At 46.3% G+C, this 26,871-nt stretch overlaps 1 protein-coding gene across 1 annotated transcript; it reads left to right on the forward strand.

The window, feature by feature from the left end:
• Positions 1–770: 770 nt before the first annotated feature.
• LOC112241227 (poly(A)-specific ribonuclease PARN) lies at positions 771–26,865 on the forward strand. Its single transcript, XM_042317650.1, is given in 24 exon segments — positions 771–890; positions 1,094–1,171; positions 1,350–1,429; positions 3,252–3,319; positions 3,739–3,820; positions 4,296–4,356; positions 4,562–4,727; positions 5,364–5,399; positions 5,401–5,424; positions 5,632–5,670; positions 5,961–6,003; positions 7,962–8,042; positions 8,378–8,434; positions 8,649–8,726; positions 11,188–11,231; positions 11,746–11,788; positions 12,408–12,483; positions 20,904–21,014; positions 22,207–22,276; positions 22,444–22,499; positions 23,593–23,628; positions 23,631–23,672; positions 25,802–25,879; positions 26,855–26,865. Coding segments are annotated over 24 exon segments (1,479 nt in total). The 5' UTR covers positions 771–871.
• The last annotated feature ends 6 nt before the right edge of the window (positions 26,866–26,871 follow it).

Raw genomic sequence — 26,871 nt, forward strand, 5'->3', positions numbered from 1 at the left:
CAGGCCTAATTACAAGCATCAGTGCCCGACCTCACTAATGTTCGTGCCTGAATGGAAGCAAGTCCCCGCAACGATGTTCCAAAGCCGTCCCAGAAGAGTGGAGGTTGTTATAGCAACGGGGGTCGTTTTAGTCATGTAGTGTATGTTGTCCATTTCAAAGAATGTTTTTAATTTATTGCTGAACACCAACTAGAGTTAATAAAAATGGTGACAGCAATGTGTTGTTGGAGTAGATCTTTGAGTAAGAAGGTTTATGCATAACATAACATAACCAAGGGTCCTAGTATAACCAAGGGTTCAAGTATCACAGGCAAAGTGTATGTATGTAGTGTTACATCAACATTTTGTGAGGACAGAAATGTAAGAAAATCTTAGATTTGTAATTATTTGTTAATTGATCAATAATGACAAAGGTGAAACTCTAGCTTCAGTTAGATAACAATAGTCATATGAGTCATTTTAACATAAACACACATTAATCCGGATAAGATTGCTATACTACCATTATTTGACACCTATCTAAAAAATGTGGAACTTCATTTTAGTCTGTCTTACATGGCTTTTGCATTGGGTGACCGTTGATGGCGTGAAAAGACACATTAAAATTGCTGTTCAAAATGGGGGGGGACACCCATTATAACATGTTCAGTTATGCTCACGGCACGACTGATAAACCCACACTGTACATTCGAGCTAGAAAGCGCGTAATCGTGATTCGTGCATCGTACGGCTTTTATTTTGGCGTAGCCATATTTTGATTGACGTCGTGTCAAAAACGTCACTACGCCGGAAGTGTTGGACAGATTAAAATCCTCTTGTGTGACAGCAGCGGTTCGGTACATTGTATTTTTTTTTTTGTCTTTCTGTAGGGATGGAGGTGACACGAACAAGTAATTCACCCTTATAGATAATATACACCAAGATTATAGTCATATGCTATTAGATACACAAACTTAGCTGTGGTTTCTCACCGCAACAATCATGATTCCGTTAATTTCCGCGAGGTTGTGAATGCTAACCCGCTAACTAGCATTACTAGCTAGCTTGCGTGTTGAGTAAACCACCAACGCTGACTGTTGTTTTTGTATTACAGATTTCAAAGACAGTTTAAGCACTGTGTACAGCGCAATAGAGGAAGCAGACTTTCTCGCAATCGATGGGGAATTTTCAGGTAAGTCATTGTTAGCTAGCTATTTAACTGGCAAACATGTAGAGTTACATCTTAACTAGCTCGCTGGCCAACCCGTTTCCGTGGCTGCTACAAGCCACACACACGCAGTCGGTTATGAACTCTTGACATCTTCATGTTCTAGTTAATACAGTAGAAAATACACTCTTTTCGGTTTCAGGTATTAGCGATGGGCCCAACGTCAGCGCACTGACTAACGGGTTGGACACGCCAGAGGAGCGCTACATGAAGCTAAAAAAGGTAACAGTCAAGAGAGACATGCGTTTAGAGTTGGGGAGGCAATGCGGTTTCCTGCATTATGCTGCATTTACTTGACACTACAACGTTTTATGGCAGCCATGTTGGTTCCCCGTTAGTTTAACATGGAGAATATTTAACAATGTAACGGAATGTTTAGAATGAGAACGATATTAAAACTCTAACATAAACATAAACACTAAATGTATGGCCCTGGTCAAAACTGTCCTGTCGGTCAGGCACTGAGTGATTCGCTACAGTTGAAGTCAGAAGTTTACTTACACTCAATCAGTAGTTGGTATCATTGCCTTTAAATTGGATAACTTGGGTCAAATGTTTCGGGTAGCCTTCCACAAGCTTCCCACAGTAAGTTGGGGGAATTTTCATTCCTCCTGACAGTGCAGGTGTAATGCCAGGTTTGTAGCATATGCTTTTTCAGTTCTGCCCCACAAATGGTTTGTGATGGCCACTCCAATACTTTGACTTTGTTGTCCTCAAGCCATTTGCCACAACTTTGACGTATGCTTGGGGTCCTTGTCCATTTGGAAGACCCATTTGTGACCAAGCTTTAACTTCCTGACTGAGGTCTTGTGATGTTGCTAAAATATATCCACATAATTTTCCTTTATGATGCCATCTATTTAGTGAAGTGCACCAGTCCGTCCTGCAGCAAAGCACCCCCACAACATGATGCTGCCACCTCCGTGCTTCATGGTTGGGATGGTATTCTTTGGCTGCTTAGCCTCACCCTTTTTCCTCCAAACATCACGTTGGTCATTATGGCCAAACAGTTCTGTTTTTTGTTTATTCAGACCAGAGGAAATTTCTCCAAAAGTACGATATTTGTCCCCATGTGCAGTTGCAAACCATAGTCTGGCTTTTTTTATGGCGGTTTTGGAGCAGTGGCTTCTACCTTGCTGAGCGGCCTTTCAGGTTATGTCGATATAGGACTCGTTTACTGTGGATGTAGATACTTTTGTACCGGTTTCCTCCAGCATCTTCACAAGGTCCTTTGCTGTTGTTCTGGGATTGATTTGCACTTTTGCGCCAAAGTACGTTCATCTCTAGGAGACAGAATGCGTTTCCTTCCTGACTGGCTTGACAGCCGTGTGGTCCCATGGTGTTTATACTTGCGTACTATTGTTTGTACAGATGAACGTGGTACCTTCAGGCTTTGGAAATTGCTACCAAGGATGAGCCAGACTTGTGGAGGTCTACAATTGTTTTTCTGAGGTCTTGGCTGATTTCTTTTGATTTTCCCTTGATGTCAAGCAATGAGGCACTGAGTTTGAAGGTAGGCCTTGAAATTCATCCACAGGTACACCTCCAATTGACTAAAATAATGTCAATTAGCCTATCAGAAGCTTCTAAAGCCATGACATTTTCTGGAATTCTCCAAGCTGTTTAAAGGCACAGTCAACTTAGTGTATGTAAACCTCTGACCCACTGGGATTGTGATACAGCAAGTCAAATAATCTGTCTGTAAACAATTGTTGGAAAAATTACTTGTGTCATGCACAAAGTAGATGTCCTAACCTATTTGCCAAAACTATAGTTTATCAAGAAATGTGTGGAGTGGTTGAAAAATGAGATTTAATAACTCCAACCTAAGTGTATGTAAACTCCCACTGTATATAACTAATATAGCGAGGTAGCTCGCATAACTTTATATTTTTATATCATGGCTGAATTTGATCATGGTTTTCGGGTGTCTTTGATTCCTGGAGTCTAAGTATGGGCCACAACAAGGCCATGTGCTATCGGTCCTGCTTTAAATGTACACGTTTGAGACTCTCACCACCTCTGCCCCCCCCCCTCTACCCAGCATTCCATGGACTTCTTGCTGTTTCAGTTTGGACTGTGTACGTTCACATATGACCAGGCAGAGTCCAAGTGAGTGGGATTTCTCTCCGATTTAACGTTTAACACGCAGTCTGTTTTGAACTGAGTTACATCTGAGTAACATGACGCTTCTCAGAGTGCTGATTTAGGATCAGTGTTTAGCCTTTCAGATTGTTCTGAATGAGATGCCATATGGACCTGATCCTATATCGGCCCTCTTAAGCTTGACGCAATAGGACCCGTGACCTGACCCCAGATCACTTAGTGATTTAGCCAACTCTTCTCTTCTGTTGTTACACTGTCATAACAAACGGGTGTGTCTGAAATACTGATCTGGGACCAGCTGATATAGTGTTAAATAGAAAGTCTAAGTCAGCTATATTAAATGATGTGATCTCTATGCAGGCTATAGGAATGTTTAACCTAGCTGACCTGCTGTTCTTTCTCTCCTGGTGTCCTTGTCCCCACAGGTACGTCATCAAGACTTTTAATTTTTATATATTCCCAAAGCCGTTCAACAGAACCTCCCCAGACACCAAGTTCATCTGCCAGGTTAGAAAACCGTTGGTCTGTCTTATTTTATCCGGGTGGTACAAGCATTTCTTACTGGTGCTTCGACAACCTGCATCGCTTGCTGTTTGGGGGTTTTGAAGGCTGGGTTTCTGTACAGCACTTTGAGATATCAGCTGATGTAAGAAGGGCTATGTAAATACATGGGGAGTGACGACCTAAACCTGTCCAATCAAATCATGTTTCAGCCCGTTATGTAAATACATGTGATTTGATTGGACAGGTTTAGGTCGTCACTCCCCGTTTCAGCCCGTTATGTAAATACATGTGATTTGATTGGACATGTTTAGGTCGTCACTCCCCGTTTCAGCCCGTTATGTAAATACATGTGATTTGATTGGACAGGTTTAGGTCGTCACACCGCGTTTCAGCCCGTTTGCTTCCTTTCCATCCCTGGAGAATAGGACCCATGTTGCCCCTGGTGGTGCTTTGGTAAATATGTCTGTTGTTATTTCAGAGTTCCAGCATAGACTTCCTGGCCAGTCAGGGTTTTGACTTCAACAAAGTGTTCCGTCACGGTAGGTGACATTCTGTCTGGTTGCCGTAGAAATCCCAACTAGGACAATAAATCGATTTGATGGATTGAAGCTACTCTAGCTAACCCCCTTCCCTGTTCTGGATGCTTTAGGAATTCCAACTAGGTCAATAAAGATGACTAAGTGATTGATTTAAAATAACCAACACTCCACCATCTAACCCTGCTTCCTTTTCTGGTTGCCGTAGGGATCCCGTACCTGAACCAGGAAGAGGAAGTGCAGCTGCGGGAGCAGTATGAGGAGAGGCGGAGTCAGAGTAACGGATCAGGAAACCCCTCCTACATCTCCCCCAACCCAAACAAAGGCCCTGGCAGCGTCCCCGAGGAGCACAGGGAGTACATCGGACGGGTGGTGTAAGTTTAAACCTGACTCCCATTTCTAGTTACAACTTCAGACTGTAGTTGCATGTGGTGAGAGAGATGACAGCCTGGTCCCAAATCTGCCCCTTTCCCTCCTTCTGACACCAGTTCCTCCTGCCGCCACTAGCCCCTTTCCCTCCTTCTGACACCAGTTCCTCCTACCGCCACTAGCCCCTCCCCTCCCTAGCCACCCTCTGACACTAGTTCCTCCTACTGCCCCTTTCCCTCCCTAGCCACCCTCTGACACTAGTTCCTCCTACCGCCCCTTTCCCTCCCTAGCCACCCGCTGACACTAGTTCCTCCTACCGCCCCTTTCCCTTGCCACCCCTGCCCCTTTCCCTCCCTAGCCACCCTCTGACACTAGTTCCTCCTACCGCCCCTTTCCCTCCCTAGCCACCCTCTGACACCAGTTGCTCCTTCATATAAGGCATGGTTTAAACTCCTCCAAACGGGTGTTACAGCCTCAGCGCGGAACCCGTCCTACGGTCCACGGTGAAGTCACATGGTACTGATTTATGTCTAGCGGAGCAGAAATCCATGGTAACAGTCCAGACACGACCATTCAGCTCCAGCCCAGAATGCATCCCTGTCGTTTTGTTAAGTCTTCCTCCTGCCTCTTGTCCCTTGCAGAGAGAAGGTGGAATCTCTGTTCACTACCTCAGAAGACTGTGGACCTGGAGCCCTGCACTGGGTAAAGAAACACCTGTTTGTTTGTTTTTTGTTTGTTTGTGTGTGTGTGTGTGCGAGAGAGAAATGTGCATTTATACAACAATTTAATTTCAGTCTCAAGGACTTTACCATTTTAACATGGCTCTCCTGACCCCCCCAGCAATATTTACCAGTGTTTTGTTAATTAAAAACCTCCATTCCCCCTGTTCTGTTCTCTGCTCCACTCCAGGTTTCAGAGGAAGCTGATCTACCAGACTCTCAACTCCAAGTACGTACGTTCTGTCCTTCTAGAGCAGCAATGTTCTAGAACTCTGCAGATATAATTCAGTGTTCCATCCCAAGAACACAGGGAGATGAATGAAATCCACTTTTTGAATTGTTACCATTCTGCTATTTCTAAAACAGATGAATTGTTTTTTTTTATCTGTAGTTTTAACGCTGCTTAGTGACAGTTAATGTTAATCATAAAATGTTTATATAGTTCTAGTACTGAGTGTGTATATTGTACAGAGATGACATATCTTTATAGAAGGATAATGTTCATCTACTCTCCTATAGGTTCCCAAAGGGCCTTCATGTGGAGACCTTGGAGACAGAGAAGGTCAGTCTGCCAGCTATATCAGAGGTTCTCAAACCTCTCCTCGGGGGGGGGGGGACCCCCAGCCAGTCAGTCTATGTATTTGATCTATTCCAGAGCCCTACGAGACTCATGATCACGGCTGGTTGTGATACAGCCCGGGATCGAACCAGGGTCTGTAGTGACACCTCTAGCACTTTCGATGCAGTGCCTTAAACCGCTAGCACACCTGATTGAACTAATCATTAAGACCTTTATACTAGGAATAAGGCTCCCGAATGGCGCAGCGATTTAAAAAGCACTACATTGAAGTGCTAGAGACGTCACTACCGACCCTGGTTCGATCCTGGGCTGTATCACAACAGGCTGTGATCAAGAGTCCCGTAGGGCAGCGCACAATTGGCCCAGCATCAACCGGGTTAGGGGAGGGGGAGGCCGTCATTGTGAAATAAGAATTAGTTCTCAACTGATTTGCCGAGTTAAATAAATCCATTAAGCTAGAGGATGTAATGAGTGATACCAGTTTGAACTTTAGTTTAGTGCTCCATTTTAACTGTCTTTATACCAATGGCAGAGTTACTCAAGGATCTTCTACGTTAGTAATCTGGAGTTACTCAGGGATCTTCTACGTTAGTAATCTGGAGTTACTCAGGGATCTTCTACGTTAGTAATCTGGAGTTACTCAGGGATCTTCTACGTTAGTAATCTGGAGTTACTCAGGGATCTTCTACGTTAGTAATCTGGAGTTACTAGGATCTTCTACTGATCCCAGGGATCTTCTGGTGTTCTAGTCTTGCCCCCTGCCGGTGTTCTAGTCTAACCCCCTGCCGGCTTTCTAGTCCCCCCTCAGGTAATGTGTGTGTGTGTGAGTGATGCTGTGGGATTGTCTCCAGTCAGTAGGTGTGAGTGATGCTGTGGGATCTGTGGGATCTCCGGTCAGTAGGTGTGAGTGATGCTGTGGGATCGTCTCCGGTCAGTAGGTGTGAGTGATGCTGTGGGATCGTCTCCGGTCAAGTAGTGTGAGTGATGCTGTGGGATCGGCTCGGTCAGTAGGTGTGAGTGATGCTGTGGGATCGTCTCGGTCAAGTAGGTGTGAGTGATGCTGTGGGATCGTCTCCGGTCTGTAGGTGTGAGTGATGCTGTGGGATCGTCTCCGGTCAAGTAGGTGTGAGTGATGCTGTGGGATCGTCTCCGGTCAAGTAGGTGTGAGTGATGCTGTGGGATCGGCTCCGGTCAAGTAGGTGTGAGTGATGCTGTGGGATCGTCTCCGGTCAAGTAGGTGTGAGTGATGCTGTGGGATCGTCTCCGGTCTGTAGGTGTGAGTGATGCTGTGGGATCGTCTCCGGTCAAGTAGGTGTGAGTGATGCTGTGGGATCGTCTCCGGTCAGTAGGTGTGAGTGATGCTGTGGGATCGTCTCCGGTCAAGTAGGTGTGAGTGATGCTGTGGGATCGTCTCCGGTCAAGTAGGTGTGAGTGATGCTGTGGGATCGTCTCCGGTCAAGTAGGTGTGAGTGATGCTGTGGGATCGTCTCCGGTCAGTAGGTGTGAGTGATGCTGTGGGATCGTCTCCGGTCAAGTAGGTGTGAGTGATGCTGTGGGATCGTCTCCGGTCAGTAGGTGTGAGTGATGCTGTGGGATCGTCTCCCGGTCAGTAGGTGTGAGTGATGCTGTGGGATCGTCTCCGGTCAGTAGGTGTGAGTGATGCTGTGGGATCGTCTCCGGTCAGTAGGTGTGAGTGATGCTGTGGGATCGGCTCCGGCCGGTGCAGTAGGTGTGAGTGATGCTGTGGGATCGGCTCCGGCCAGTAGGTGTGAGTGATGCTGTGGGATCGTCTCCGGCCAAGTAGGTGTGAGTGATGCTGTGGGATCGGCTCCGGTCAAGTAGGTGTGAGTGATGCTGTGGGATCGGCTCCGGCCAAGTAGGTGTGAGTTGATGTACATTTATAGACGGGTGTATTATGTGATGATATAATGGGGTTTCAGAAAGAGCGGTACATCCAGATCAGCAAGGTGGACGACGAGGAGAGGAAGAGGAGGGAGCGGCAGAAACAGGAGAGAGAACAGGTGACGTTCCTTCTACCGTTTTTTCTATAAAAAAAAGCAAACCCAACATTCCAGAACATTCCAGAACATTCCTTCCTGTGGTGTTCTAGATGGAAGCAGTCTAAGCACAGTAACTCCAGAAGGACACGGCTGAATTTTCTTCTACTGTATCTAAAAAGCAGACAGTACATTTCTTCTTGAAATGTTCCAAACCTTCACCCCCTGAAGAAACACGATCAGGAGGCAACGTTTTGAATCTGGGAGATTACTTGTCCAATAAGAGACATTCCTTTGTAGTTTCTTTGCAATGTTTTGCTACGTTTCCTACTGAACGTGACCCTCGTCAATCCTTCCAGGAGGAGCTGAATGACGCTGTGGGATTCTCCAGGGTCATACACGCCATCTCCAAATCTGTGAGTTACCCTGACAACCTGGTATCAAATTGTTTTAGTTTTAACCTGTATCTTTTTTGTTATGTTGCGATGTACCCGTATATGCCAACTGCCTTTGCAATCCACCACTGAAACTATAAGGAATATTGTAGTTGCGTGAGTTCTCCTTTATCTCTCTTTGGGCGCTATACCTTTAGGTTGGGACTCAACTCTTTCCCCCCTCTCTCCAACCCAGGGAAAGTTGGTGGTTGGCCACAACATGCTGCTGGACGTCATGCACACCATCCATCAGTTCTACTGCGTACTGCCAGAGGTACAAAACACGCACCATTTATATATGAACACAGTGGTTTAATTTTAAATTTCACCTTTATTTAACCAGGTAGGCTAGTTGAGAACAAGTTCTCATTTACAACTGTGATCTGGCCAAGATAAAACAAAGCAGTGCGACACAAACACAGTTACACATGGGATAAACAAACATACAGTCAATAAAACAATAGAAAAGTGTATATACAGTGTGTGCAAATGAGGTAAGACAAGGGTGGTAGGCAATAAATAGGCCATAGTGGTGAAATAATGACAATTTAGCAATTAAACACTGGAGTGAATAGATGTGCAGAAGATGAATGTGCAAGTAGAGATACTGGGGTGCGAAGGAGCAAAATAAATAAATACAGTATGGGGATGAGGTAGTTGGATGGGCTATTTACAGATGGTCTGTGTACAGGTGCAATGATCTGTGAGCTGCTCTGACAGCTGATGCTTAAAGTTAGTGAGGGAGATATGAGTCTCCAGCTTCAGCGATTTTTGCAATTCGTTCCAGTCATTGGCAGCAGAGAACTGGAAGGAAAGGCGGCCAAAGGAATTTGCGGTGACCCGTGAAATATACCTGCTGGAGCGCGTGCTACGGGTGGGTGCTGCTATGGTGACCAGTGAGCTGAGATAAGGCAGGGCTTTACCTAGCAAAAACTTATAGATGACGTGGAGCCAGTGGGTTTGGCGACAAATATGAAGGGAGGGCCAGCCAAAGAGAGCATACAGGTCGCAGTGGTGGGTAGTATATGGGGCTTTGGTGACAAAACGGATGGCACTGTGATAGACTGCATCCAATTTGTTGAGTAGCGTGTTGGAGGCTATTTTGTAAGTGACATCGCCGAAGTTGAGGATTGGTAGGATAGTCCGTTTTACAAAGATATGTTTGGCAGCATAAGTGAAGGATGCTTTGTTGCGTAATAGGAAGCAGATTCTAGATTTAATTTTGTGAGTCTGGAAGGAGAGTTTACAGTCTAACCAGACACCTAGGTATTTGTAGATGTCAGAACGGTCCCGAGTAGTGATGCTGGATGCTGGCGGGCAGATGCTGGCAGCGATCGGTTGAAGAACATGCATTTAGTTTTACTTTCATTTAAGAGCAGTTGGAGGCCACGGAAGCAGAGTTGTATGGCATTGATGCTTGTCTGGAGGTTTAAGTGTCCAAAGAAGGGCTAGAAGTATACAGAATGCTATCGTCTGCGTAGAGGTGGATCAGAGAATCACCAGCAGCAAGAGCGACATCATTGATGTATACAGAGAAAAGAGTTGGCCCGAGAATTGAACCCTGTGGCACCCCCATAGACTGCCAGAGGACCGGACAACAGGCCCTCGATTTGACAAACTGTACTCTGTCTGAGAAGTAGTTGGTGAACCAGACGAGGCAGTCATTTGAGAAACCAAGGCTGTTGATGAATTTGGTGATTGACAGTCGAAAGCCTTGGCCAAATCGATGAATACGGCTGCACAGTAATGTCTCTTATCAATGATATCGTTTAGGACCTTGAGCGTGGCTAAGGTGCACCCATGACCAGCTCTGAAACCAGATTGCATAGCGGAGAAGCTACGGTGGGATTCGAAATGGTCGGTGAGCTGTTTGTTAACTTTGCTTTCGATGACCTTAGAAAGGCAGGGTAGATTAGCTATAGGTCTGTAGCAGTTTGGGTCTAGAGTGTCTCCCCTTTTGAAGAGGGGGATTACCGCGGCAGCTGTTCAATCTTTGGGGATCTCAGACAATACGAAAGAGATGTTGAACAGGCTAGCAATAGGGGTTGCAACAATTTCGGCTGTAATTTTAGAAAGATGTTCCAGTCCTGCTGATTTGTAGGGGTCCAGATTTTGCAGCTCTTTCAGAACATCAGCTATTTGGGTGAAGGAGAAATAGGGGAGGCTTGGGAAAATTGCTGTGGAGGGCTGTTTACCAGGGTAGGAGTGCCAGGTGGAAAGCATGGCCAGCTGTAGAAAAAAGCTTATTGAAATCCTCAATTATCGCGGATTTATAGGTGGTGACAATGTTTTCTAGCCTCCGTGCAGTGGGCAGCTGGGAGGAGGTGCTCTTATTCTCCATGGATTTTAGTGTCCCAGAACTTTTTGGCGTTTGTGTTGCAGGATGCAAATTTCTGTTAGGAAAGTGAAGGCTTGCTTTTTCAAACTGCCTGTGTATATTGGTTCCTAACTTCCCTGAGAAGTTGCATATCGCAGGGTCTATTCGATGCTAATGCAGTACGCCACAGGATGCTTTTGTGCAGGTCAAGGGCAGTCAGGTCTGGAGTGAACCAAGGACTATATCTGTTCCTGGTTCAAATTTTTTTTAACAGGGCATGCTTATTTAAGATGGTGAGGAAAGCACTTTTAAAGAATAACCAGTTATATTCTACTGACGGAATGAGGTCGGAAACACAGTGGTTTAGAAGAACCTTGTTTCTTTTCTATTTGACAGTCTTTTTCTTTCTTCCCCACAGGACCTGAATGACTTTAAAGAAGTCACTCAGTGTGTCTTCCCCAGGTAAATACATTCTGCTGCGTCAGGGTTTTGGTGGGTCTTCCCAGGTAAATACATTCTGCTGTGTCAGGGTTTTGGTGGGTCTTCCCTGGGTAAAGGACATACTGCTACTACTTCTCTATGAGCCGTTCTGGCTCTGACAAGGCTTACCACTGCTTTGACCTAACCTCTCTGGGAGTCAGTCTATTTATCTGGTGCACTGTTAATCTAGAAACCTCTCAGTAGCCCAGCAGCTGGAAGAGCCGGCGACACACATGGGAATGAACTGGCAGCTGGAAGGCTGCTGCTCTGATCCCATGTACCATCTCCTGCCGTTGTGCAAGGCACTTAACCCACCACGTTTTTCACCCAGGAGCTCTGCTCTGCGTCTGACCCGGTGCCCCTCCCCCTCAACGCGCTGCCCCTCCCCCTCAACGCGCTGCCCCTCCCCCTCAATGCGTGTGTATATCTGGTGCTGTTGGTAAAGACAGATGTTCCTCTCTAACCAATGGACCAAGTATCTTCTCTGTTTCCTCAGGCTGTTGGACACCAAGCTCATGGCCACTACGCAACCGTTCAAGGTAATACTATTTCAGGTATTTAGATGTCTGGTTAAAGGATGTCATAGCCTCCCGGGTGGTGCAGTGGTTCAGCGCTGTGCCACCAGAGACTCTGGGTTCGCGCCCAGGCTCTGTCGCAACCGGCCGCGACCGGGAGGTCCGTGGGGGCGACGCACAATTGGCCTAGCGTCGTCCGGGTTAGGGAGGTTTGGCGGTAGGGATATCCTTGTCTCATCGCGCACCAGTGACTCCTGTGGCGGGCCGGGAACAGTGCGCGCTAACCAAGGTTGCCAGGTGCACGGTGTTTCCTCCGACACATTGGTGGGGCTGGCTTCCGGGTTGGATGTGTTAAGAAGCAGTGCGGCTTGGTTGGGTTGTGTATCGGAGGACGCATGACTTTCAACCTTTGTCTCTCCCGAGCCCGTACGGGAGTTGTAGCGATGAGACAAGATAGTAGCTACTAAAAACAATTGGATACCACGAAAAAGGGGAGAAAAAGGGGAGAAAAAGGGGAGGAAAAGGGGAGGAAAAGGGGAGAAAAATGGGTATAAGTCAACAACAACAAAAAGGATGTCATGAAACCCCCTGTGGAAGTCTGAAGAATATTCATTGTGCCTTTTGTTTTTTTGATCCCTTCTAGGAGTTGATCAACATCACGTCTCTAGCAGAGCTGCAGAAACAGCTGAAAGAGAGCCCCTTCAAATCTCCTAAAGTTGGTAAGAGAACATGATGACGACTACGTCACGTTTAAGGAACAGGAAGTTATTTCAGAAGCTAATCTAACATAACTACTTCGCATGAAATAAATCATATAGCTTTGAACATAATAGAAATGGTGGTACATTTTGTGTACAAAAATTCTAACTTAATCAACCTTATATTGTCTATAGTCGAGGACAAGATTCTACAGCAGTGGTTCTCAACCAGGGGTACTAGGAGCCCCTGGCGGTACTAGACCTATCCACATGGTGTGCTTGAGTAGACTCCTAATACCATAGGCTTACTGTTAAAATGCAAGAGGGAGTACTTCGGGTGTACTCGGAACAGAGGAAATTATACTTGGTATTTTAACCGAGGTTGAACCGTTTGAGCTATAGGACCTGTAGATACTGTGATGCAGTGGTATTCAAAGTCGGGAAGTGACTGCAGAGGGGTCTTTTTTTTTTATTTTATTTTTAGGAGTACAGATTATTGTATGGGACCGTATACTAACAAAAATCTTAAGGTTTTATAGTCATTCGATTTTGCCGTCGCAAGCAGTAGCAGTGTGTGGACAAAATCAATGGGGAAGCAGAGACAGAAAATAATGAGACATGTAACCAACCCATGTTAGCATTTCCCAAACTCAATCCTCGGGACCCCAGGGGTGCACGGTTTGGGGTGTGCACGGTTTGGGGGGGTGCACGGGGGGGGTGCACGGTTTGGGGCACGGTTTGGGGGTGCACGGTTTGGGGGGTGCACGGTTTGGGGGGTGCACGGTTTGGGGGGTGCACGGTTTGCTTCATGGTTTTGGCTTATGGTTCTCACCCCTACCATAGACTTACACAGTAATTATAACTTCCAGAGGACGTCCTCCAACCAATCAGAGCTCTTGTATGAACTGAACTGACATGTTGTCCATCCAATCAAAGGATCAGAGAATGTCAGAATCTAGTACTGAAAGTAGAAGCTACAGCTAGCTAGCACTGCGGTGAACCGTTGACTCAGAGAGAAATGTAATAGTTGAACATTTTTGAACAAAGTAATTTCTTCCAAAATAAAGAAGCTAGAGATTAACTATTTTCAGTTTCTCACGTTGCTAGCGTATGCAGTTACCTAGTTTTAGCCTACTGAAACACACTGCTCAAATAGAGGGATGCTATGTTAGCTAGCTGGCTAGGACTTTCCAACACAACACTGGAACTCTTCCAAGTCAAGGTAAACTTTTGGTTTTACTAATTTATTTGCCACTGGGGCCTGCCAATGTAAGTGCTAAACTGCTTACTGGCTGTACACTATCGTTACTGCATGATTGTAGCGGGTTTACCAACACGTTAGTTCTATTGGCTGTGTTGACTATGACGTTGCTTTAGGTAATATGGTGACGACAATGAAGTCCTTGTGTAGCGGTTATATGGTATGGCTTGGAAGTTTTTGTTGTTGCCTGGTCACACAGCGCATGTGTTGTGCATTGAAGTCCACAAGCGAAGGGATAAGGTGAGAGGAGGAGAGCGCATAGATGTGAGAAGGAAAACAACGTGGCTGCTATGAAACTGCTATGAAACACGTGATAAGGGGTGTATTCATTTAGCTGATTCTGTTTAACTTTTCTTAAACTGAAGCAAATGGAACAAAACGGGGTTACAATATACCTGAATCTGTCCAATAGAAACTCTCGTTTGCAACTTGGACTAATGATTACACCCTATATCAGCTTCGATGCAGACACGAGTGTGCAAGGCGGTATTGAATGTGTCACGGTCACCTCAAACGTTTATCTCGACCTGTGTTGCACCTGCGTTGTAAACTTCTGTCCCCTCGCCCATACCCGGGCGCGAACCAGGGACCCTCTGCACACATCAACAACAGTTACCCATCACTCCATGCGGCCCTTGCAGAGCAAGGGGAACCACTACTTCAAGGTCTCAGAGCAAGTATCAACGATTCTGACATTCATAGGCTAGGTTGTAGCAACATCATGATGGGTACAGGGACAATTTTGAGTATCTAGCCTTGACCTATCGCTGTTACATTGCACAGGGTGAATGGAATATGAATGACCGCTAATATGGTGTAATAGAAATGAGGCCAAGCTCATATGGGGGGGGGAAAACCCTGACTCGTGATAATGGCTTTGTTTGCTCCATAACCTGTTAGTTCATATGCCTCGCCACCGTGCTATTGTAACGGATGTGAAACGGCTAGCTTAGTTAGCGATGGTTTGCGCTAAATAGCGTTTCAATCGGTGACGTCACTTGCTCTGAGACCTTGAAGTAGTGGTTCCCCTTGCTCTGCAAGGGCCGCGGCTTTTGTGGAGTGATGGGTAACTGTTGTTGATGTGTGCAGAGGGTCCCTGGTTCGCGCCCGGGTATGGGCGAGGGGACGGCCTAAAGTTATACTGTTACACTATATAGGCCGAGACAAGACGGTGGCAGAATTAATTCAAACACACCTTTTTTTGTTTCATCACAAAACCGGACAGCAACATCTGTCTGATGTCCACAAATAATGTTGTATGTAAATCAAATCAAATCAAATCAAATTTTATTTGTCACCTACACATGGTTAGCAGATGTTAATGCAAGTGTAGCGAAATGCTTGTGCTTCTAGTTCCGACAATGCAGTAATAACGAACAAGTAATCTAACTAACAATTCCAAAAAAAAAACTACTGTCTTATACACAGTGTAAGGGGATAAAGAATCTGTACATAAGGATATATGAATGAGTGATGGTACAGAGCAGCATAGGCAAGATACAGTAGATGATATCGAGTACAGTATATACATATGAGATGAGTATGTAAACCAAGTGGCATAGTTAAAGTGGCTAGTGATACATGTATTACATAAGGATGCAGTCGATGATATAGAGTACAGTATCTACGTATGCATATGAGATGAATAATGTAGGGTAAGTAACATTATATAAGGTAGCATTGTTTAAAGTGGCTAGTGATATCAATGGGGAAGAGTAACACACAGTTGACCATGCAGTCGCTCATGTGAGTTCATGTTTCCGACATTTTTGAACTGCTAAACAACTATCGATGTCGAACCACGGATCGTTACCGCAAGTCTAAAAGAAATCAAGAGCTATCCATCGTGTCCAGCTGTGTATGTAACATTTCACGTAAACCCTGTTTCCTGTCTGCATCGAAGTACCTAGCATGGTGGCAACACAGTAAAGAGGCTCAGAGAGAATGCCTGTTAAAGAAGTAGTGGTCCTTGTACCTAGCATCGAGCATGGTGGCAACACAGTAAAGAGGCTCAGAGAGAATGCCTGTTAAAGAAGTAGCGGGTCTTGTACCTAGCATCTAGCATGGTGGCGACACAGTAAAGAGGCTCAGAGAGAATGCCTGTTAAAGAAGTAGCGGGTCTTGTACCTAGCATCTAGCATGGTGGCGACACAGTAAAGAGGCTCAGAGAGAATGCCTGTTAAAGAAGTAGCGGGTCTTGTACCTAGCATCTAGCATGGTGGCAACACAGTAAAGAGGCTCAGAGAGAATGCCTGTTAAAGAAGTAGCGGGTCTTGTACCTAGCATCTAGCATGGTGGCAACACAGTAAAGAGGCTCAGAGAGAATGCCTGTTAAAGAAGTAGCGGGTCTTGTACCTAGCATGGAGCATGGTGGCGGCACAGTAAAGAGGCTCAGAGAGAATGCCTGTTAAAGAAGTAGGGGTCTTGTACCTAGCATCTAGCATGGTGGCAACACAGTAAAGAGGCTCAGAGAGAATGCCTGTTAAAGAAGTAGCGGGTCTTGTACCTAGCATCTAGCATGGTGGCAACACAGTAAAGAGGCTCAGAGAGAATGCCTGTTAAAGAAGTAGCGGGTCTTGTACCAGCATGGAGCATGGTGGCGGCACAGTAAAGAGGCTCAGAGAGAATGCCTGTTAAAGAAGTAGTGGTCCTTGTACCTAGCATCGAGCATGGTGGTGACACAGTAAAGAGGCTCAGAGAGAATGCCTGTTAAAGAAGTAGCGGGTCTTGTACCTAGCATGGAGCATGGTGGCGACACAGTAAAGAGGCTCAGAGAGAATGCCATCCCATTATCGCTTTTGTTCACTGCCTAAAGTACTTTTCAAATGACTTCGACTTGAACTTGTTGTCTGTTGGAAGTCGGCAGTTTTTGTTGAGCAGGCGCTTTCAATGCCATAACTTCCGGAGGGTATCACGTCTAGACTGCAGACACAGGTGATGAGCTTATTTCTCCAGTCAGTAGTTTGAATGGAGCCAGGAGGGTGTTCATGTTTACAAGTTCTCAAATGCCATTGAAATGGCTAATGTAGCAGCGGTATGAGACCCAGCACATTGTTGAGCAATACGTCTTTCCTCAGTAGGAAGTCCTCGTCGACCCCGCTGTGCTGTCAGACTCTGCATGCTCATGGGGCTGACATCGCTGGTCCAAATGTCAGTCGTGACGCCCAGCAAGTAGCATAATGAATCCCATTATCTTGGCTTTAATGGATTTCGCTAATGTAGTTTTGCGTTGTCTCGCTGAAATGTAATTACTCTTTCAAATGACTGCTCGACTTGAACTTGTTGTGTTGTTGGAAGTGTGCACTTACTGTTCTGCTTTTTCTGTCGTGCTGTATTCTTCAGTAGAATAGGACAGGTCATTACGTCATGTACTTCCGTTATGTCTGATTCAGTAGAATAGGACAGGTCTCGTCCATGGCTAATGTAGTGTCTGATTACAGTAGAATAGGACAGGTCTCATCCATGGCTAATGTAGTGTCTGATTACAGTAGAATAGGACAGGTCTCGTCCATGGCTAATGTAGTGTCTGATTACAGTAGAATAGGACAGGTCTCGTCCATGGCTAATGTAGTGTCTGATTACAGTAGAATAGGACAGGTCTCGTCCATGGCTAATGTAGTGTCTGATTACAGTAGAATAGGACAGGTCTCGTCCATGGCTAATGTAGTGTCTGATTACAGTAGAATAGGACAGGTCTCGTCCATGGCTAATGTAGTGTCTGATTACAGTAGAATAGGACAGGTCTCGTCCATGGCTAATGTAGTGTCTGATTACAGTAGAATAGGACAGGTCTCGTCCATGGCTAATGTAGTGTCTGATTACAGTAGAATAGGACAGGTCTCGTCCATGGCTAATGTAGTGTCTGATTACAGTAGAATAGGACAGGTCTCGTCCATGGTTAATGTGTGTCTGATTACAGTAGAATAGGACAGGTCTCGTCCATGGCTAATGTGTCTGATTACAGTAGAATAGGACAGGTCTCGTCCATGGCTAATGTGTCTGATTACAGTAGAATAGGACAGGTCTCGTCCATGGCTAATGTAGTGTCTGATTACAGTAGAATAGGACAGGTCTCGTCCATGGCTAATGTAGTGTCTGATTACAGTAGAATAGGACAGGTCTCGTCCATGGCTAATGTAGTGTCTGATTACAGTAGAATAGGACAGGTCTCGTCCATGGCTAATGTAGTGTCTGATTACAGTAGAATAGGACAGGTCTCATCCATGGCTAATGTAGTGTCTGATTACAGTAGAATAGGACAGGTCTCGTCCATGGCTAATGTAGTGTCTGATTACAGTAGAATAGGACAGGTCTCATCCATGGCTAATGTAGTGTCTGATTACAGTAGAATAGGACAGGTCTCGTCCATGGCTAATGTAGTGTCTGATTACAGTAGAATAGGACAGGTCTCGTCCATGGCTAATGTAGTGTCTGATTACAGTAGAATAGGACAGGTCTCGTCCATGGTTAATGTAGTGTCTGATTACAGTAGAATAGGACAGGTCTCGTCCATGGTTAATGTGTCTGATTACAGTAGAATAGGACAGGTCTCGTCCATGGTTAATGTGTCTGATTACAGTAGAATAGGACAGGTCTCGTCCATGGCTAATGTAGTGTCTGATTACAGTAGAATAGGACAGGTCTCGTCCATGGCTAATGTAGTGTCTGATTACAGTAGAATAGGACAGGTCTCGTCCATGGCTAATGTAGTGTCTGATTACAGTAGAATAGGACAGGTCTCGTCCATGGCTAATGTAGTGTCTGATTACAGTAGAATAGGACAGGTCTCGTCCATGGCTAATGTAGTGTCTGATTACAGTAGAATAGGACAGGTCTCGCCCATGGCTAATGTAGTGTCTGATTACAGTAGAATAGGACAGGTCTCGTCCATGGCTAACGTAGTGTCTGATTACAGTAGAATAGGACAGGTCTCGTCCATGGCTAACGTAGTGTCTGATTACAGTAGAATAGGACAGGTCTCGTCCATGGCTAACGTAGTGTCTGATTACAGTAGAATAGGACAGGTCTCGTCCATGGCTAACGTAGTGTCTGATTACAGTAGAATAGGACAGGTCTCGTCCATGGCTAACGTAGTGTCTGATTACAGTAGAATAGGACAGGTCTCGTCCATGGCTAACGTAGTGTCTGATTACAGTAGAATAGGACAGGTCTCGTCCATGGCTAATGTAGTGTCTGATTACATAGGACAGGTCTCGTCCATGGCTAACGTAGTGTCTGATTACAGTAGGACAGGTCTCCGTCCATGGCTAACGTAGTGTCTGATTACAGTAGAATAGGACAGGTCTCATCCATGGCTAATGTAGTGTCTGATTACAGTAGAATAGGACAGGTCTCATCCATGGCTAATGTAGTGTCTGATTACAGTAGAGTAGGACAGGTCTCATCCATGGTTAATGTGTCTGATTACAGTAGAGTAGGACAGGTCTCATCCATGGCTAATGTAGTGTCTGATTACAGTAGAATAGGACAGGTCTCATCCATGGCTAATGTGTCTGATTACAGTAGAGTAGGACAGGTCTCGTCCATGGCTAATGTGTCTGATTACAGTAGAATAGGACAGGTCTCCATCCATGGCTAATGTGTGTCTGATTACAGTAGAATAGGACAGGTCAGCTCCGTCCATGGCTAACGTAGTGTCTGATTACAGTAGAATAGGACAGGTCTCATCCATGGCTAATGTAGTGTCTGATTACAGTAGAATAGGACAGGTCTCGTCCATGGCTAATGTAAGTGTCTGATTACAGTAGAATAGGACAGGTCTCGTCCATGGCTAATGAAGTGTCTGATTACAGTAGAATAGGACAGGTCTCGTCCACCCTACCTACACCCTGTGTCTGATTACAGTAGAATAGGACAGGTCTCGTCCATGGCTAATGTGTCTGACCCATTGGACAGTAGAACCTATGTGGACAGGTCTCGTCCATGGCATTAATAGTGTCTGATTACAGTAGAATAGGACAGGTCTCGTCCATGGCTTGCAACTGTGTCTGATTACAGTAGAATAGGACAGGTCTCCATGGCTAATGTGATCCAGTCCATGGGGCCCCATGGGTGTGTCTGATTACAGTAGAATAGGACAGGTCTCGTCCATGGCTAATGTGTCTGATTACAGTAGAATAGGACAGGTCTCGTCCATGGCTAATGTGTCTGATTACAGTAGAATAGGACAGGTCTCGTCCATGGTTAATCACAGTGTCTGATTACAGTAGAATAGGACAGGTCTCGTCCATGGCTAATGTGTCTGATTACAGTAGAATAGGACAGGTCTCGTCCATGGTTAATCGAGAGTGTCTGATTACAGTAGAATAGGACAGGTCTCGTCCATGGTTAATGTGTCTGATTACAGTAGAATAGGACAGGTCTCGTCCATGGTAGTAATGTGTCTGACATTACCATGGTAAGATTAATAGCCCTCCAGGACAGGTCTCGTCCATGGCTAATGTGTCTGATTACAGTAGAATAGGACAGGTCTCGTCCATGGTTAATGTGTCTGATTACAGTAGAATAGGACAGGTCTCGTCCATGGCTAATGTGTCTGATTACAGTAGAGTAGGACAGGTCTCCGTCCATGGCTAATGTAGTGTCTGATTACAGTAGAGTAGGACAGGTCTCATCCATGGCTAATGTAGTGTCTGATTACAGTAGAGTAGGACAGGTCTCATCCATGGTTAATGTGTCTGATTACAGTAGAGTAGGACAGGTCTCGTCCATGGCTAATGTAGTGTCTGATTACAGTCTCATAATACGGATACTGGTCTTATGGTATACATGTATCTGATTCCATGGCTTATATGTATATGTGTCTGATTACAGTAGAATAGGACAGGTCTCGTCCATGGTTAATGTGTCTGATTACAGTAGAATAGGACAGGTCTCGTCCATGGTTAATGTGTCTGATTACAGTAGAATAGGACAGGTCTCGTCCATGGTTAATGTGTCTGATTACAGTAGAATAGGACAGGTCTCGTCCATGGTTAATGTGTCTGATTACAGTAGAATAGGACAGGTCTCGTCCATGGTTAATGTGTCTGATTACAGTAGAATAGGACAGGTCTCGTCCATGGCTAATGTAGTGTCTGATTACAGTAGAATAGGACAGGTCTCGTCCATGGCTAATGTAGTGTCTGATTTATCCCGGCTTCTTTCCTCCGTGGCCCAGTGACGGCGGAGGGGTTCCCCAGCTACGATACAGCCCAGGAACAGCTCCACGAGGCGGGCTACGATGCCTTCATCACTGGTCTCTGCTTCATCTCCATGGCCAACTACCTAGGTACTGCCTTCTACACTGTATACTACCTAGGTACTGCCTTCTACACTGTATACTAACTAGGTACTGCCTTCTACACTGTATACTACCTAGGTACTGCCTTCTACACTGTATACTACCTAGGTACTGCCTTCTACACTGTGTACTGCCTAGGTACTGCCTTCTACACTGTATACTGCCTAGGTACTGCCTTCTACACTGTATACTACCTAGGTACTGCCTTCTACACTGTATACTACCTAGGTACTGCCTTCTACACTGTGTACTACCTAGGTACTGCCTTCTACACTGTATACTACCTAGGTACTGCCTTCTACACTGTATACTGCCTAGGTACTGCCTTCTACACTGTGTACTGCTTTTACACTGGGTACTGCCTGCTACACTGTGTACTGCTATGGGTACTGCCTGCTACACTGTGTACTGCTATGGGTACTGCCTTTACACTGTGTACTGCTATGGGTACTGCCTGCTACACTGTGTACTGCTATGGGTACTGCCTTTACACTGTGTACCGCTATGGGTACTGCCTGCTACACTGTGTACCGCTATGGGTACTGCCTGCTACACTGTGTACTGCTGGCCTGTGGCGCTAACCCTACGGCGCTGGCCAAAAGTCTGCTGTCCTTTGTTCTCTCCTGTGGTCAAAGATGTCAATTGATGTCAGATGTCAACCACCTTTTCATTGAGGATAGTGAAGTGTATCCTACCCTAAGTCCTTCATGGAGGAGTTGATCTGCCACCACAGCTTTTTGAGTCAGGTGTTGTTGGAGGAGACGAGCATGTACTCACTTAAAAACAACATGCTACTTATTGTTTTTAATCTATAAAAAGTCTTGCGCAACTTAATTTGTTTTCATCACATTATACATTTTTCTTTTGAGATCCACCCCATGTAAACGTCATTTGCCTCATGTGGTGCTACTGGAGGACTCAATTTCCATCCACGTTCCCTCATCGCTGCCTCTCCTCGATTTTTACCTCTGACCTTTTTCAAAAGGAGGCGTGAGAGGAGGCGGGAGTTGAGAGAAGGCCATCGCCGTGGTAACACCGTTAGTGAAAACGGAATGGGGGACAGTTTCATGGACAGCTTTGAATCTCTATGATGCCGTGTAGACTATAGCAGTAGCTGCTGTGATATGCGTATGGTCATCATGGCTGTTTCTCAATCTTAACTTTCTCTTTCCTTCTCAAGGTACTTTCCTGACTCCCCCCAGAGCCCACATCCCATCCCAATCGAAACTCATCCAACCCTTCGTCAACAAGTAAGATCTCGGTTCTCTCCCCTTCAGTTTCTTTACCTCTCCTACGGGGGACGTGTGTGTGTGTGTGTGTATATCCCTTACCTCAGCATGTCTTAGTGTAGTTATAACACATCTGTCAGCTGTATGAAGCGTTATAATGCTTCGTTGACGTCTGGTGTTTCCGCCAGACTGTTCCTGATGAGGATCATAGATATTCCCTACCTCAACATCAGCGGACCAGACCGTGAGTAGTTCAATGGGATATTATATACTGTACAACACAGTATTAGTATTTCAATGGGATATTATATACTGTACAACACAGTATGAGTAGTTCAATGGGATACTATATACTGTACAACACAGTATGAGTAGTTCAATGGGATACTGTACAACACAGTATGAGTAGTTCAATGGGATACTGTACAACACAGTAGTATTAGTAGTTCAATGGGATACTATATACTGTACAACACAGTATGAGTAGTAGTTCATGGGATACTATATACTGTACAACACAGTATGAGTAGTTCCATGGGATACTATATACTGTACAACACAGTGTTAGTATTTCAATGGGATACTATATACTGTACAACACAGTATGAGTAGTTCAATGGGATACTGTACAACACAGTATGATAGTTCAATATACTGTACAACACAGTATGAGTAGTTCAATGGGATACTGTACAACACAGTAGTATGAGTAGTTCAATGGGATACTGTACAACACAGTAGTATTAGTAGTTCAATGGGATACTATATACTGTACAACACAGTATTAGTTCAATATACTTCACAGTAGTATTAGTAGTTCAATGGGATACTATATACTGTACAACACAGTATATAGATGGGTAGTACAACACAGTAGTATTAGTAGTTCAATGGGATACTATATACTGTACAACACAGTATGAGTAGTAGTTCAATGGGATACTATATACTCTGCCCCCCTCTGTCTCTTCCCCCCCCTCTGTCTCTTCCCCCCTCTGTCTCTTCCCCCTCTGTCTCTTTCCCCCTCTGTCTCTTCCCCCCCTCTGTCTCTTCCCCCTCTGTCTCTTCCCCCCCTCTGTCTCTTCCCCCCTCTGTCTCTTCCCCCCTCTGTCTCCCCCCCTCTGTCTCTTCCCCCCTCTGTCTCTTTCCCCTCTGTCTCTTCCCCCTCTGTCTCTTCCCCCCCCTCTGTCTCTTCCCCCCCCTCTGTCTCTTCCCCCTCTGTCTCTTCCCCCTCTGTCTCTTCCCCCCCTCTGTCTCTTCCCCCCTCTGTCTCTTCCCCCTCTGTCTCTTCCCCCCCTGTGTCTCTTCCCCCCCTCTGTCTCTCTCTCCCCCTGCAGTCCAGCCCAAGAGGGATCATGTTCTGTACGTCACCTTCCCTGGAAGACCAGTGACCTCTACCAGCTGTTCAGTGCCTTTGGTAAGACCCACCACATGTGACCTCTACCAGCTGTTCTAAGGAGTGGAAGACCAGTGACCTCTACCCTGTTCAGTTTGGTAAGACCCACCACATAATATGATGATCTATATCACTACCGCCTGGGCCGGGTCACACTACCGCCTGGGCCGGGTCACTACCGACTGACTACCGCCTGGGCCAGGCCCAGACGGCATCCCCAGCCGCGCCCTCAGAGCATGCGCAGACCAGCTGGCCGGTGTGTTTACGGACATATTCAATCAATCCCTATACCAGTCTGCTGTTCCCACATGCTTCAAGAGGGCCACCATTGTTCCTGTTCCCAAGAAAGCTAAGGTAACTGAGCTAAACAACTACCGCCCCGTAGCACTCACATCCGTCATCATGAAGTGCTTTGAGAGACTAGTCAAGGACCATATCACCTCCACCCCACCTGACACCCTAGACCCACTCCAATTTGCTTACCGCCCAAATAGGTCCACAGACGATGCACTCGCAACCACACTGCACACTGCCCTAACCCATCTGGACAAGAGGAATACCTATGTGAGAATGCTGTTCATCGACTACAGCTCGGCATTCAACACCATAGTACCCTCCAAGCTCGTCATCAAGCTCGAGACCCTGGGTCTCGACCCCGCCCTGTGCAACTGGGTACTGGACTTCCTGACGGGCCGCCCCCAGGTGGTGAGGGTACAACAACATCTCCTCCCCGCTGATCCTCAACACTGGGGCCCCACAAGGGTGCGTTCTGAGCCCTCTCCTGTACTCCCTGTTCACCCACGACTGCGTGGCCATGCACGCCTCCAACTCAATCATCAAGTTTGCGGACGACACAACAGTGGTAGGCTTGATTACCAACAACGACGAGACGGCCTACAGGGAGGAGGTGAGGGCCCTCGGAGTGTGGTGTCAGGAAAATAACCTCACACTCAACGTCAACAAAACTAAGGAGATGATTGTGGACTTCAGGAAACAGCAGAGGGAACACCCCCCATCCACATCGATGGAACAGTAGTGGAGAGGGTAGCAAGTTTAAAGTTCCTCGGCATACACATCACAGACAAACTGAATTGGTCCACTCACACAGACAGCATCGTGAGGAAGGCGCAGCAGCGCCTCTTCAACCTCAGGAGGCTGAAGAAATTCGGCTTGTCACCAAAAGCACTCACAAACTTCTACAGATGCACTGTCGAGAGCATCCTGGCGGGCTGTATCACCACCTGGTATGGCAACTGCACCGCCCTCAACCGTAAGGCTCTACCAGAGGGTAGTGAGGTCTGCACAACGCATCACCGGGGCAAACTACCTGCCCTCCAGGACACCTACACCACCCGATGCTACAGGAAGGCCATAAAGATCATCAAGGACATCAACCACCCGAGCCACTGCCTGTTCACCCCGCTGTCATCCAGAAGGCGAGGTCAGTACAGGTGCATCAAAGCTGGGACCGAGAGACTGAAAAACAGCTTCTATCTGAAGGCCATCAGACTGTTAAACAGCCACCACTAACATTGAGTGGCTACTGCCACACACTGTCAATGACACTGACTCTACTCCAGCCACTTTAATCATGGGAATTGATGGGAAATGATGTAAATATATCACTAGCCACTTTAAACAATGCTACCTTATATAATGTTACTTACCCTACATTATTCATCTCATATGCATACATTGATACTGTACTCTATCATCGACTGCATCCTTATGTAATACATGTATCACTAGCCACTTTAACTATGCCACTTGGTTTACATACTTATCTCATATGTATATACTGTACTCGATATCATCTACTGTATCTTGCCTATGCTGCTCTGTACCATCACTCATTCATATATCCTTATGTACATATTCTTTATCCCCTTACACTGTGTATAAGACAGTAGTTTTTTGGAATCGTTAGTTAGATTACTTGTTCGTTATTACTGCATTGTCGGAACTAGAAGCACAAGCATTTCGCTACACTCGCATTAACATCTGCTAACCATGTGTATGTGACAAATAAAATTTGATTTGATTTGATACCGACTCACTACCGCCTGGGCCAGGTCACTACCGCCTGGGCCAGGACTGGCCACCACACCAGGACACCTTTTAATTCCCATGTCTTCCCGCATGTCTCCTAGGCCACATCCAGGTGACCGCCTGGGCCATTGATGACACGTCAGCGTTTGTATCTCTGAGTCCACGGCCAGGTACAGATGGTGAGTACTGGCACTATCCATGCCTGTTCCCTGCGCTACGTTTCCCAGAGACCAGCCCAGTTCCCTATACCAGTGCGCTCAGTGCCTTTGACCCAAGTCCGGCCTATTTCCATATATGATGATGATCTTGACCCAGACCGCCGGCCCTGGCCATATAGTGCGCCACGTTTGACCCGGAGCCGGCCCTGTTGCGCCTACCGGCCTGTTCCAGGTCATATAGTGCGCTACGTTTGACCCAGGTCACTAGACCCGGCCAGGTTCCCTATATAGTGCACTACCGTTTGACCCAGAGGCCAGGTCCCGTTCCTGACTACCGTGACTACGTTTGGGCCGGCCCTGTTCCTTATATAGTGCGCTACGTTTGACCCAGAGACCGCCCTGCTATCATAGTGCGCTACGTTTGACCCAGCTAGACCCAACATCCGGCCCTGTTCCCTATATGAGTGCGCTACGTTTGACCCAGACGGACCGGCCCTGTTCCGTTTGACCCAGAGACCATAAGCCCTGTTCCCTATATAGTGCGCTACGTTTGACCCAGAGACCAGCCCTGTTCCATATATATATAGTGCGCTACATTTGACCCAGGACCGGCCCTGTTCCCTAAATAGTGCTACGTTTGACCCAGAGACCGGCCCTGTTCCCTATATAGTCACGTTTGACCCAGAGACCAGCCCTGTTCCATATAGTGCGCTACGTTTGACCCAGAGACCGGCCCTGTTCCCTAATATAGCACGTTTGACCCAGAGACCGGCCCTGTTCCCTATATAGTGCGCTACGTTTGACCCAGAGACCGGCCCTGTTCCCTATATAGTGCGCTACGTTTGACCCAGGACCGGCCCTGTTCCTATATAGTGCGCTACGTTTGACCCAGAGACCGGTACTGGACTTGGGCGGAGCTCACATGATGGGAGTACCGGGCCAGCAGCACCTCCAATGTTCTACATCTTTATTCTGACCCCAACTCCCGTTCCCTAGGAAACAACTGAACATGT

This window comes from Oncorhynchus tshawytscha, unplaced genomic scaffold (assembly GCF_018296145.1).
Source record: "Oncorhynchus tshawytscha isolate Ot180627B unplaced genomic scaffold, Otsh_v2.0 Un_contig_1019_pilon_pilon, whole genome shotgun sequence".
Taxonomy (NCBI): domain Eukaryota; kingdom Metazoa; phylum Chordata; class Actinopteri; order Salmoniformes; family Salmonidae; genus Oncorhynchus; species Oncorhynchus tshawytscha.